The 12,349-nt window shown below is 33.1% G+C and overlaps 1 protein-coding gene across 1 annotated transcript; it reads left to right on the top strand.

The window, feature by feature from the left end:
* The first annotated feature begins 241 nt into the window (after positions 1-241).
* LOC105770414 (MFP1 attachment factor 1) lies at positions 242-1,069 on the top strand. The gene has a single exon (XM_012591610.2). It carries the CDS (start codon positions 414-416, stop codon positions 897-899), a length of 486 nt encoding a protein of 161 aa, XP_012447064.1. The 5' UTR covers positions 242-413; the 3' UTR covers positions 900-1,069.
* Positions 1,070-12,349: the final 11,280 nt, after the last annotated feature.

Below are 12,349 nucleotides of genomic sequence, written 5' to 3'. Positions count from 1 at the left end.
TGTAAAATTCATTTATTTTAAAAATAAATTATAAGAAAATTTAAAAATTAATTATTATCTAAATAATCTAATAATTTATTAGAAGGCGGGGTAAATGTAGTGAAAAATCTGCCATCTTACGTTACAAAGGGGTGAGATGGGTTTGAGTAAGATAAGGTTGCTTCTTTGGTTAATTGCCTGCCTTAAACGAAAATCAAAGAGGAGGGCAAGCATGAACTTTGGATGTTAAGTTAAAAAATTGAATACAATGTATAGCATTTAGAGCATATGCAGATTTAAAAGTACAGTAAAGCTGGTGAGTCCTTTTCATTTCAACCCACACGCACCCCACCCACCTCCCTTTCCCCTTCCTCAAATACTTCTCTGCTCACCCCGCCCAAACAAATCCGGTTCTTCACTCTCCACCCAAACAAATGGCTGATCCTGAATCCCCCACTGCTAAGGACTCTGCCGCACCAACCACGGAGCCCCACCACACCCAAACCCAAGTAGACGACACTGCCGCCAAACTCAGCAACCTCACCTTTAAAATTTGGCCCCCCACCCAACGAACTCGTGACGCCGTCCTCAACCGTCTCGTCGAGACGCTATCCTCCGAATCCGTCCTTTCCAAACGCTATGGAACCATCCCAAAGGAGGAGGCTTCCGCCGCGGCCAAGTTGATCGAGGAGGAGGCTTTCTCGGTCGCCGGCGCATCCTTCTCCACCGACGAGGACGGCATCGAGATCCTCCAGGTGTATTCCAAGGAAATCAGCAAGCGTATGCTCGACACTGTCAAAGCCCGAGCTGCTGCTGCCACTGACTCCACTCCTTCAGGTTCGGCGGAAGTAGACTCGAATAACGTGGGAACTGCGGTTGGTGAGGAGGATTCCTCCTCGTCCGTCAAGGCTGAGGATTGAGTTTGAGTATTCTTGTTTCTCACATTGTCTCTTTAGGGTTCTTTTTTTGTTTAGCTTGATAATTGGTATTGCTAGGGTTTTAGTAGATCTGTTTCTACTGACTATAAATATTGCGGGATGCTTAATTACTTATATACCATGATAATAATATCTGTAATGGTATTTATCAATATGTTGTGGCCTTTTTTTTGTTGCTTTTATGTTATCTTGCTGGAAAATATGCTTCATTTTGTAAGTTGACTGGTTTTCATTACTCTTTTAATTGATTCAGTGCAAAATTCAAAATAGAGGGTGCTAAAAACTTTGTTCCTTGATGATTTATTTGCCAGCAACTCATCGGCATTTTGTGCCTTTGTTACTGTGTGGGTTTCATCTCCTGTTTCAACAAATTCAGTCAATAGTTTCATAGGAATTAGACAATGTTGTTCTGAATTTGCATATCTTAAAGGCCAAACATTATGGAATCCAGAGAAATCGAGATGAAAGTCACGAATGAGTTTAAATGCGGAAAGAGCTCTAAGCAGTTTTGTATTATATATCTGATATATGGTCTTAGTATTTCGTCAATCTGCTTTTATTGGAACTCTTTTTAAAAATTATTGTTTATTTGGAAGGTTAATTTGTGTTTGGAAAGGTTTGGTGATTAGAGCCACGAAGATGTGAAAGTTCTATGATATTTCTGCCGTGAATTAGAATCTAGCATGGAAGGGATAGTTTAAGTGCTATAGGACAAGTAAAGAGTAGATGCTTTGTTATGAACTTATCACTTGGTAATATCAACATGTTTGTATGACCTGTTCTTGTGCCTGAGTTAAGAAAATAGGTATATAATGCTTTAACAATTTATTTGTGTTTTTAGTTCTCAAGCTATGTTAATGTTCCATAAATCTGTAACAGTACAGTATGTTTCTCCTACTTGTTTGAACGTCATTTTCTTTTTCTGAATGGTGAATCTGGTTGTTTGCTATATCCCTAATGCCGAGTTACATCATATTCTTTTCCTACTGGTACTGTGTTACTTGATTTCCTTTAACAGCTTCAACTATTGTTGCCCAAAACTTCCTCACCCAGCTCTAGTTGTAGCTTAAGCATTGCATTGCAATAGAGTCAATTTTCTGTTGTCATTCTTTATCTCGTACCTCCGGCTTGCATCTTGATTGAAGGAATATTATAATTCTTATGTTGTTAATACCTAGGACCCCATATTCTCTTTTGATTATTGTGGGTAGATACCATCCAACTTCATGTTCCAAGGTAAATGAAATAATAATCCATCTATAAATCTTGTTTTTATCATACTTCCCTCCCATCTGGTGATTGCTTGACCTTTGTGAGCTTCCGTTCTCATTAAGCTGTGTTGCATATGATTCTTTGAGTTTTTTCTTGCATATATAGAAGTTCTGTAAGAAAGAAAGGAGTATAATTTAGTAATCCCTTTCAACCAAGTCTGTTTTGGGCATGTTGCAACTTTCTAGATCATTATGTATAATCTAAGCTTAGGCTTTCAACCATAAATATAATGCTCATATTTAGGTCTGTCACATGTTGTCAATGCTGATGTGGCTATACATCTTGATGTTGTGTTTCTCCATGAATTCCCTATAAGTATCTAGGAGAATTTTGTCTCTTTTCAAGTTCAGCTTATCAGTGTAATGAATCTGCAATATCCTTGCGAAATGGCACGGCCTTCTATTTGTTACCAAACAAAATGAGAAAATACTTTAAAATCTTTATCAGGGTATGCTTATTTCTTGTTTCCAGCAATCCACATTATTGATGTGTATCCACTTAGGTTCACCAGCCCGTCTACGCCCTCGTGACCCGTGAGATCATAATCTCCGCAATTTCTAGTGGAACACTTCATTAGAGTAGAGTACCATAGGATTCGTGAGATCATGGTCTCTGCAGTGCCCGTGGGAAATTCAACCATGCAAATCCGTTCAAAACCTGTTACGGGTGAGGCATAGGGGAATGCTATTAATGTTAAGCTATGATTTGAGTACCCTTAATCCTTAGTGTCAAAACTCAAGCCCAGCGTGTAATGAACTTAAAAGAGTCAAAACCTACCTTTGTAGAGGTGGATAGGGATGAGTACAATTTTAATTGAATTGTAAAAATTGATTTATTTTTTCGAATTTCAAGTTAACCGAATCGGATTATTCGGTTTTCTCAAGTCAACTCGAATAAGTAATTTGAGTTTTGAGTTTGAGTTGTTAAATTTTACAACTTAAATAACTCAAATAACATATTAGTGTAAATATCTTTTGGTCTCTATCATTTTTGAAAATTAGCAAACTGGTTTCTTTCAACAAAATTACAAAATAATTCTAAATAATTTTAAAATTCAAAATATTTATAAAAGAATCCAAAATTTGTATTTTTAAACAAATATATAAAATTAAAAATTCTAAAAGATATATAAGAATATATAAAATGTTAAAAAATTAAAATATTTTAAAAAATTAATTGGGATCTAAATAAGTAAATTAACCATTCAAATTTACATGCTTTGAAAATGTTTTCAAATATATAAGGTTTCAAATTTATGTGCTTTAAAATGAAATTAATCATATTATAACAAGATTTTAATTTGACATATTTAAATTTTTTTAATTTAACTTGAACAATTTCACTCAATTCGAAAAGAAAATTCAAATTGAATTAAAGAAGGATGAAATGAGATTTATCAACTCAATTAACTCAAATTCTTTTAATTCGATTCGACCTAATGTTCACCCTAAAGGTGGATCCATAATATATAAACACATGCACAAACGTATTTTTCATTTGCATAGATTTGTATGGTGGCTCCTTATTTTACTTCTCATATTTGCTCATTTTTCTCTATACAATATGGATACGTTTGCTGCTGCATTGTACTTTAATCTGCATGAAGTCTGGTTTATCATACATTTTGACTATTAAGTTTGACAGTGTTAGCATGCCAACTCCAGTCTATAATGATATATTTTCACCTCCAAAATACTCTTGTTTCGTACCTTCTCATCTCTACTGGTTTGTGATTTGAAATAAGGGAACAAGAGTTTTGGAAGTGAAAGTTCATGGGAGATTACATCCAAGACTAAATTAGTTTGTCTCTTATAAAATTAAATAATTTTGTGTTTTAAATTTTAAAATGCTGTTGAAAATATAAAAAATAAAAGTTCAATATATTTTAAATATTTAAACTGGGGAAATGAAAAGGAGTGTAGATATTAGAATTTGGACTCATGTTGATATACCTCCATCCACGTTAAGATATGTGGTAAGTTAAGAAAATGCCTGAACAATAAGCTTGTCAGCAATTAGTCGAAAGGTCACATGTGAACTCTGTCCTTCTAGAATGATTACTTGTGCAACGGACGACTTAATCTTCATTGAGAATATGAAGTTGTTGGTGCCAAACATCATGTGAGTTTAGCTGCTTTATCCCATCAAAATCAAAATGAATGATGAGATTTATCCTATCACAAATATTTTTATCTCATCGAAGATATCCCTTCCACATGCTTCATAGTGATGACTAAATGACAAGTTTAACACGTTAGCACTATTTTATACGAGACCTTTGCCTATAAATACCTCAAAAAATGATGAAGAAACGGACCCTAAAATGATATTAAGTATACACTCTCAGCTTTGAATCTCTTTTCACCATTATTTTTCATAACTTTTGGCTCTCCTCGAGTGTGTGAATTAGTTTCCATAATAATCTCCCTCCTATTCTTTATACTTTTCTCCTGTTGTATCACTCTATCAACAATACATATTAAAATCTAAAAAAAAAAAAGAAGACAGCCAATCTTATTGGCCTTGTATCCACTTTGATTGATTGAATTCCTTCTCTTGCGCATGTCCAACTACTCGCGCTTCCCGCCGTTAGTTTTTTAGTTGAAGACTATGCCTATTTTTTGGGGGGGTTGCAACAGGACATTGGCCTATGGGGACCTGAGGCACGATGCAAGTGAAATTGTCCGCCGCTTTCCAATTAATCAAGGAATCCTTTTTGGAAAAACGTGTTAAGTGTATAAGAGTTTTGTTTGGATTTTTCCCATAATTGACCCTTCTTTTGTTTGTTTGCTGTGCTCCTTTTGTGAATGTTTCTGCAGGGAGACTCATGTTAGTTTAACAACATTACTTTTTAACCCAGTTTTAGGTTAGCAATTAGCACTGGGGGGACCAAGTTTCCTTAAAAATTTAGCTCACAATATGAAACAAACGATTGAATGTGCTTTTAGCCTTCCAACGACTTAAAATTATGATAGTCTGGGCCATACTGAATCAAAATGAATGTGGTGTATTTTGAAACTAAATTTGAGGAGTTGAATAAAAATTTGGGGTTCTAACAAAAATATTTATGAGAATTTTTAAAAACTCTAAAAAGTTTAATTAAAATTTTTAAATAAATTAAATGATATAATGAAATTTTTCTAAAATTCGAAACATCTAAAATTTTCCAAAATTTTGGGGCCTAATCCCCCGTAAGGATCCGCCTCTGTACCGAATCAAAGTAATCATCCTGGTTTTACTTTGTTCTGGAATGTGTCATGTCTGTATGATCAGGTCAAAAGAGGATTTTATAGCTACTTTTCACTACTGCCAAAATTTTAACCTACACGTGTTGTCATCTGGTAGGTTGAAGGTGGCTGAAGAATTGCTTAGTTTTGGCCGATTGCATGGTAATATTTGAAATTCAATCTTCGAAAACTTTGCACCAGCTTTCCTAACCATGTGATGACTTTTTAGTATCGAATATTTTGACTACCAATTCTCCATTTCCTTATATTATTGCTGCACATCCTCAACTTAACACACTAGAGGACAGAAGAAGGTGGTTTTTGCCAGTGTTAGGTGACAGTATTTGACAATCATTTACACAAATTGAAATGGAGATGCAATATTCAGCATATAGCAAGCCGAAAGCTTAAAGTTACTGTATATTATTTTGACCAAAATAAATATATTCCATCGAGTGTTGTTTTAAACACACATTAAGATTAGTTGTTCCTTTCACGGGGTCTATCACCTTAGAAATCTAAAGTCCTTTATAACAGTGTTCTTAATTTATTATCCATCTTAAGCTCGGTGGAGAGAGACGTGAAAGCTATTGGCTTAAGCTAGAGATGGAGTTGTTAAAACATTATTTCCAAACTTGCAAGCTTTTCAATAATAAGCCTTAAAACAAACTACCTTTTTGGAATTGAAATCCATTTCCAGCCTGTATAGAAACACAACAGGAAAATGAAATGTGAGCTAAATCTGACATACAAGTATCAAAGGAGGCAGCGGTCAAAGCTAACGGGTGATGCAAGATCTGCCGGTCTTCATTGGTTTAGATTACATTATTAGATTTCGAAATTGCTTGCTTTCAGATGGGTTTAGCTCACATGACATGATGACTTACTTTCTTGGAGGGAAAGAGAAAGAGAGGGAGAGAGACTTGGTAAGTGGTAGGTGATTTTGCAGACAAAATCATACAAACCTTAAAACGACATCATCATCATCATCATCAAAAAGTATATGATTTCCATCTTTTTCATTATCAAGTAAAGTTCACAGATTTTCCTAATTCTAATAAAAAAAAAAGTGTGTAACTACCTCAAATTTATCAACCTAAACTGTCAAATATTACAAGTGTAATCAAAAGCTTCTCTTTTAAACGAATGAATAAACAAATCTCCCGTTGTCCTGGAAGGAGATTAAACAGGAACAAAAAATGCTGTATATAGCCTGTAGCTTACAAATCTGTGCAACAATACCTGGGTCCCTCGTATAATTTGAAAAACCCAAATAGCAAAACAAAAAAGAGTCTCCAGGACTCCAACAATATGCGTAAGATTAATGCCCAGGACCTTTTCTACTTGGTCCGGAGGCTAATGTAAAAGCCATACTCTTCAACGACTTACGGCTGCTGCGGGAGTCGTTTGTCGATACAGCCGACGAAGGAACACCCATCGCTTCTCCTTCCAAACTTGGAACAACCACATTGTCGTCCGTCGTCTTTGATCGAAGGGCTCGCCCATGGACACCATCCAGCTGTACTGAAACCAGCAACGCCAAAAGACCCAGCACACACAGAATACGCTTCATTGCTGAATAAAGATGTTGAGCTATAGCTGTTCTTGTTCTTGTCTCTCACACACACAAAAGAAAAATGCTCTGTTGATTGGTTTTAAATTGGGTAATCCGCAAACTTTGAAATGCTGCTATGGAATTGCTAGCTAGCGCTCTGTTTATATATACAAGGATCTCGCTTTATCAGGACGGTGAATGGCTTTGCAGAAGTGGGTCCTATAACAGGATTGTTTGACTTAGCCTCACTTTCCCTCCTCTAAAACTACCACGAATACTATATTTTATGACAAATTGGGTTTACTTTTAATTCTTTTTTTCTTAGGGGGGGCCAATGCAAAATCGGATGGAAGAAACAGAGCAAGCTTTTACTTTGAAATTTGCTCTCGTGTTTTTCGAATTTGACTTTACATTCCAATTCTATAGATTTATAAAGATACAGCATGATGTCACAGGGCAAGGAATAGCGGTTAGTTTGGTATAATATCAAATTTAGTCCTCAATATTTAAACTTTTTATCATTTTCCTTTTTATTCTTTTTTAAGCTAAATTTCACTATCAACCTTTAAAAAAGACTCAAATTTGACCATCAAGCATTCACAAATTTTTTATTTAAATAAAATACTAACAAAAATATTAATTTTTAAATATTTTAGCTTATAACATATAGTTCATGCTAAATTTTTAAAAATTTTAGAATTTTAAAATATTTGTTAACTGAAATATAAGAGAAATATTAAGAAAACTATTTATCTCTTTTAAATGATTAATGGTTAAATTAAGATTAAAAAATATAAAATAAAAAACAATAAGCCTTATAGATTTTCTTAGATAAGCAAAAGATGAACTAAATTTATCCGAGTTTTTGGGAAAAAGAAAAAAGAAATTATCCGAGTCTTGTCTTTTATTTTTTCATTGCATAATCATGTTAGACCCAGATTGGTTTCACACGCTTTTCGGAACACCGGACGCGCGTGTTTACATCTAGTACGCGGTCTTTTTATATAGTACGAATATTAAATATTTTTCATGAAAATTATATAATTATATAAACATTTAATACCATATCTTGAACGTGTCTCATCCTTTACAACAACCCAGAAAAAGAAGAACAAAATAGGTGTTGTTGAAGCATTTTCCTACTTACTTTGTTGAACTGTCAATCTCTGAAGCACCATGGCGGTGCAAAGTATATATTGCCAGGGCATCTCAGTTTTCCGACTAATGAATATGAGTAGATATTACTTTTTTCATTAAATTAAAATATATTTATGAAATATATTTTTGTTATTATTAACCCACACAACTCGACACTCAAAGCAGTCGCCTTTACTAAATAATAAAGCTTTCAATTTTACATATTAAATTTTGGTTGCGAAATTAAAAACGGTAGCCAGTTTGTTTAGTAAATTGAGAATCAACATAGTAACCGTTTAACGTTTTAATGGAAGAATATTAATTAACTTTAATTGAATGGGCTTTATAAAATTCATTTTATATGTAGCACAATATACAGTAATGTGTATGAAAGAGTTTGAAATATTAGCAACGCTTAGCTGCCTATGTCTATATTATATACTTTAGTTCAAGTTGGCGGCATAGGTGGGTCGGACGTTTTCTAAAACAAAGCATGAGATTTTGTTGGAAAGTGTCAACATTCCTTTCCCTCCAATATGCTCCATCTTTGCTCACTTTTCCTGTTTACACACGAGTAAACAAGGTTTGTAATCCAAAACATGAACCCAAAAAGCGAAAAAAGTGATTCTATCGTGTTCTACATTTTGAATGCACAACAAAAGTGAAGAGTGTGGTTGTGCTTTCGGCATTTTTTACATTGAATTAGATTTTTCAAGCAGAATTCTTGCTATGCTGTGAAACGTGGCTCCAAGTGGATAATTCACATGGGTGTTTATCTACTCTCATGTAATGATCTTATCAACCATATATATATATATATATATATATATCATGAGAAATTATGTTTAATTCTAATCTCCGAAGACAACCAGAGCAAAAAGGTACCCGGAAAACAAATCAAATCTACCCTAACTAATTCTTGGGAACAAGGTGTCTTAGTTAAATACAAATGGTTTTTTCAAACTACCTAGATACGACAAAAATACATATTACAATGCTACTTCAATTATTTTTATCATATATTTGATCTTAATGGTCAATTAATATGTAATATACACCAATGATTGTCTTTTTGTGAGACCCTCCTCTTATATTCAGCATAAAATTTTGCATGTTGTTTGCGGCTATATGCTCCTCGTGAGCCTTGAGGTTGATAAAATAAAACCCCCCAATCTAAGTTTAATTTGATGCTAAATCTTATACCAATATGTTGTGAATCATGCGGCCAATAAACAAATGCGATCCAACATTCTCAGCATATAGCTTGTGAACCATGCTTCTTGTATTTATTTATTTGTTCTTTTTCTGCCACTGGATCAATAATTCCTTCCAAGGACAATTTAGAAGCCTGGAGCAGCAGAGCCGACCATATGCCGCACTTGGAGATTAACAAACATGGCTGTGCAGTTCCACACATTATATGGCATTACCAAACATAGCTAACTAGCACATGCTAGCTGTTGACATCTTGCTTCAGTCACGGGCTCTCAATTTTATATATGATGTGAATTCCAAGTAGTACCGAAAAATTAAATCTTTTGATTTCCTCAAATTCCATTCTTTATTGTAGATGCGTCTTACCCGAAAGTGTAAGGTGGGAAGACAACATGCACTATAAAAAAGTAGAAACAAAATCTAGTTTGGTGGATAGGGAATAATAATATTTTCAACCTATTTTTACGTTAATTTGAACTTGACCATGTATCTTAAAGTGCAAGTTTCTTTGATTAATATCTTTGTTTATATTGCTTCACAATTAGTTTAATAATAACCAGAAGAGATTTCGGCTAAACTTTGCATTGCTATGCCGTATATCTAGGATCAAATTTTCAAACATTCTTCATTGCCCAGTATGGTCAGAAAAGGACAAGTCCCATTTGGTTGGGTCTACCCTTATATATACCCCCAAAGCGCAATACGTATCGACGGACCACCATACAAAAATAAAGAGTCTTCCAATTCTAAAGGAGCGCAGCACTCCAGCAGGCAGCAACCACAAGAGTGTAGTAATATAATAGCGACGACATGATGAAGAATGCACAACGTCTACTCTGTTTTGCCTTGAATCCCATCTTCATTGTCGCCATTGTCTTCATCCTATTTCATGTAACAGAGGTGGGGGCCTTTAGGCCACTCAAGCATCCAATTTCTCCTACTTCAATCAAGACATTCAAGGTAGTTCAAGCTTACTCTGGACCCAGTAGAGGAGGGGCTGGTCACAGGACCATTTACTAGCTTTCAGATACTGCAGACTTAATGGCTTATGGATTGTATTTTTTTTTTTTTGTAATTATCTTTGAAAATGATTTTAACCAGCAGCTGTACACCCAAAATTTCCTCTTCACCTGAGTAGTAATCTCCTTCAAGGAGCAGCTTCATTAATTTACGACACTATTGCTATATTGTCTAGAACATGTTAGAATAACACAAGCATATTGAAAACAATGTTCCAATCTGAAATGAGAGAGAAATGGTGGAATAACATTATTAATGTAAAGTGGTCCAGGATATGCAGAGATGTCAACGGCATGGCAAACAGTCTCGCAAAGTCCGGCATTGGTCGATTATCGGAATATATCTGCTGGTGGTTGGTTCTGTTTCTAAACTTGGCCCTCGTGTTTTTGGGACTAACAATGTCCGTACTCATGGCTGTTTTAATTCAATTTATATTTCCTTTCTGCTATCATTATCGTACCATTGATTCTGGGGAAAACGAGGACCTCACTTTCTTGGGAATTTATAGTAATATTAACTCAACCGCTAAGCAGGGGGAATCTAAGAGCTGGCGGGGATCGTCCGCCTAAAATAATAATAAAAAATTTAATTTAATTTTTTAAAATTTTAAAATTTTAAATTAATAAAGATAAAATTATATTTTAGTCCCGATAAAATTTTAATTTTAAACTTTTAAAATTATATTTTATTATTGTAAAAATTTCAACCGTAAATATTTTTTTTAAATTTCGCCCTGCGGCTAACATGAAAAGTCTTTTCATGTGCATTAACTGAATTAATATTAGGAACCTTCCATCTTTTTCATAATGGAAAATTGACTCTTAATTTATATATATATTTACAAATTTGACCTTTAACCTTATAAAAATTAAATTTAATCATTAATTTTTCAAGTTTGTTTTTTTAACAAAATATTAACTAAAATATTAAAACTTTAAATATGACAACTCCCATGATAATTTATGTATACTTAATTTTAATTTTTAAATTTTTAATATTTTATAAATTTAAATTAGCATATAAAACAAATGGTATCATGTCAACATGAAAAGTTAATAGCTAATATTGTTCAAAAATAATATTTTAATAAATATTTCCATAAAAACTTGAAATTTGATTGTTTTAAAATTTAAAATCAAATTTAACTAAAAAAAGTAAAATTAACACAAAAAAAACCATTAAAGCTAAATTTAACAATATACCTTTTATTTTTAAAAGTTTTGTAAAATCATTAAATGAATTTATTACTCATAACGCAAACACCAACCATACCTCAGTAACTGAACTAAGAAAAAGATCATAATATTTAAACTTGATTTTCAATGGCTAGGCCTAAGCTTGCATAGTAGGGAGTTCCTTAATAATAAGAGTAGTCATCCAATTATGAATAAATTTTTGTTTTAATCGTTTAATTATGAAAAGTACAAAATGGTCACTTAAGCATTCAATTTTTTCTTTTTGGTCATCAATCGTTAAATTACTAATGGAAAGTTAACGTGATAACTTTTAAAATTGGCATAATAACAACTTTAGCCCTCAGATTTATACATTATGCAAATTTAGGCATTCTAAAAACACAACACGTTATATAATTTAATCCTTTTACATTTTATTTTTCTTTCATTCTTTGTGACCCTTTTTATATTGTCCTTGCATTTAATTTAATGAAAAAGTGAACAGCAAGAAACAAAATGCACCAAAATTCTGAAAAAGAATCAATTAAATTGCTTGAAAATAAAAAAACACCAGCTACGTTAAATCAATTTAATTGTAATTATACTAGCTTAAAAATTTTAAAATTTGTTTTGAGCTTTCACTTGCTTCATCAATGGTGGTAAACTTAAGCTAACCAATATATATATATATATATATATATATAGGAGATATTAAGTTTTAGTTATTTGAAATTTGAGGAAATCAATATATTTGAAGAATGTCTAGTTAAAAAAAACAAACTATTTTTCTAATTTAAAATTGTGTACTAAATTATATTTTCATATAAAACT

The sequence above is a fragment of the Gossypium raimondii genome, chromosome 5 (assembly GCF_025698545.1).
Source record: "Gossypium raimondii isolate GPD5lz chromosome 5, ASM2569854v1, whole genome shotgun sequence".
Classification (NCBI taxonomy): domain Eukaryota; kingdom Viridiplantae; phylum Streptophyta; class Magnoliopsida; order Malvales; family Malvaceae; genus Gossypium; species Gossypium raimondii.
The sequence above is the reverse complement of the archived record's forward strand: the minus strand, read 5'-3'. Positions and strand labels throughout refer to the sequence as shown.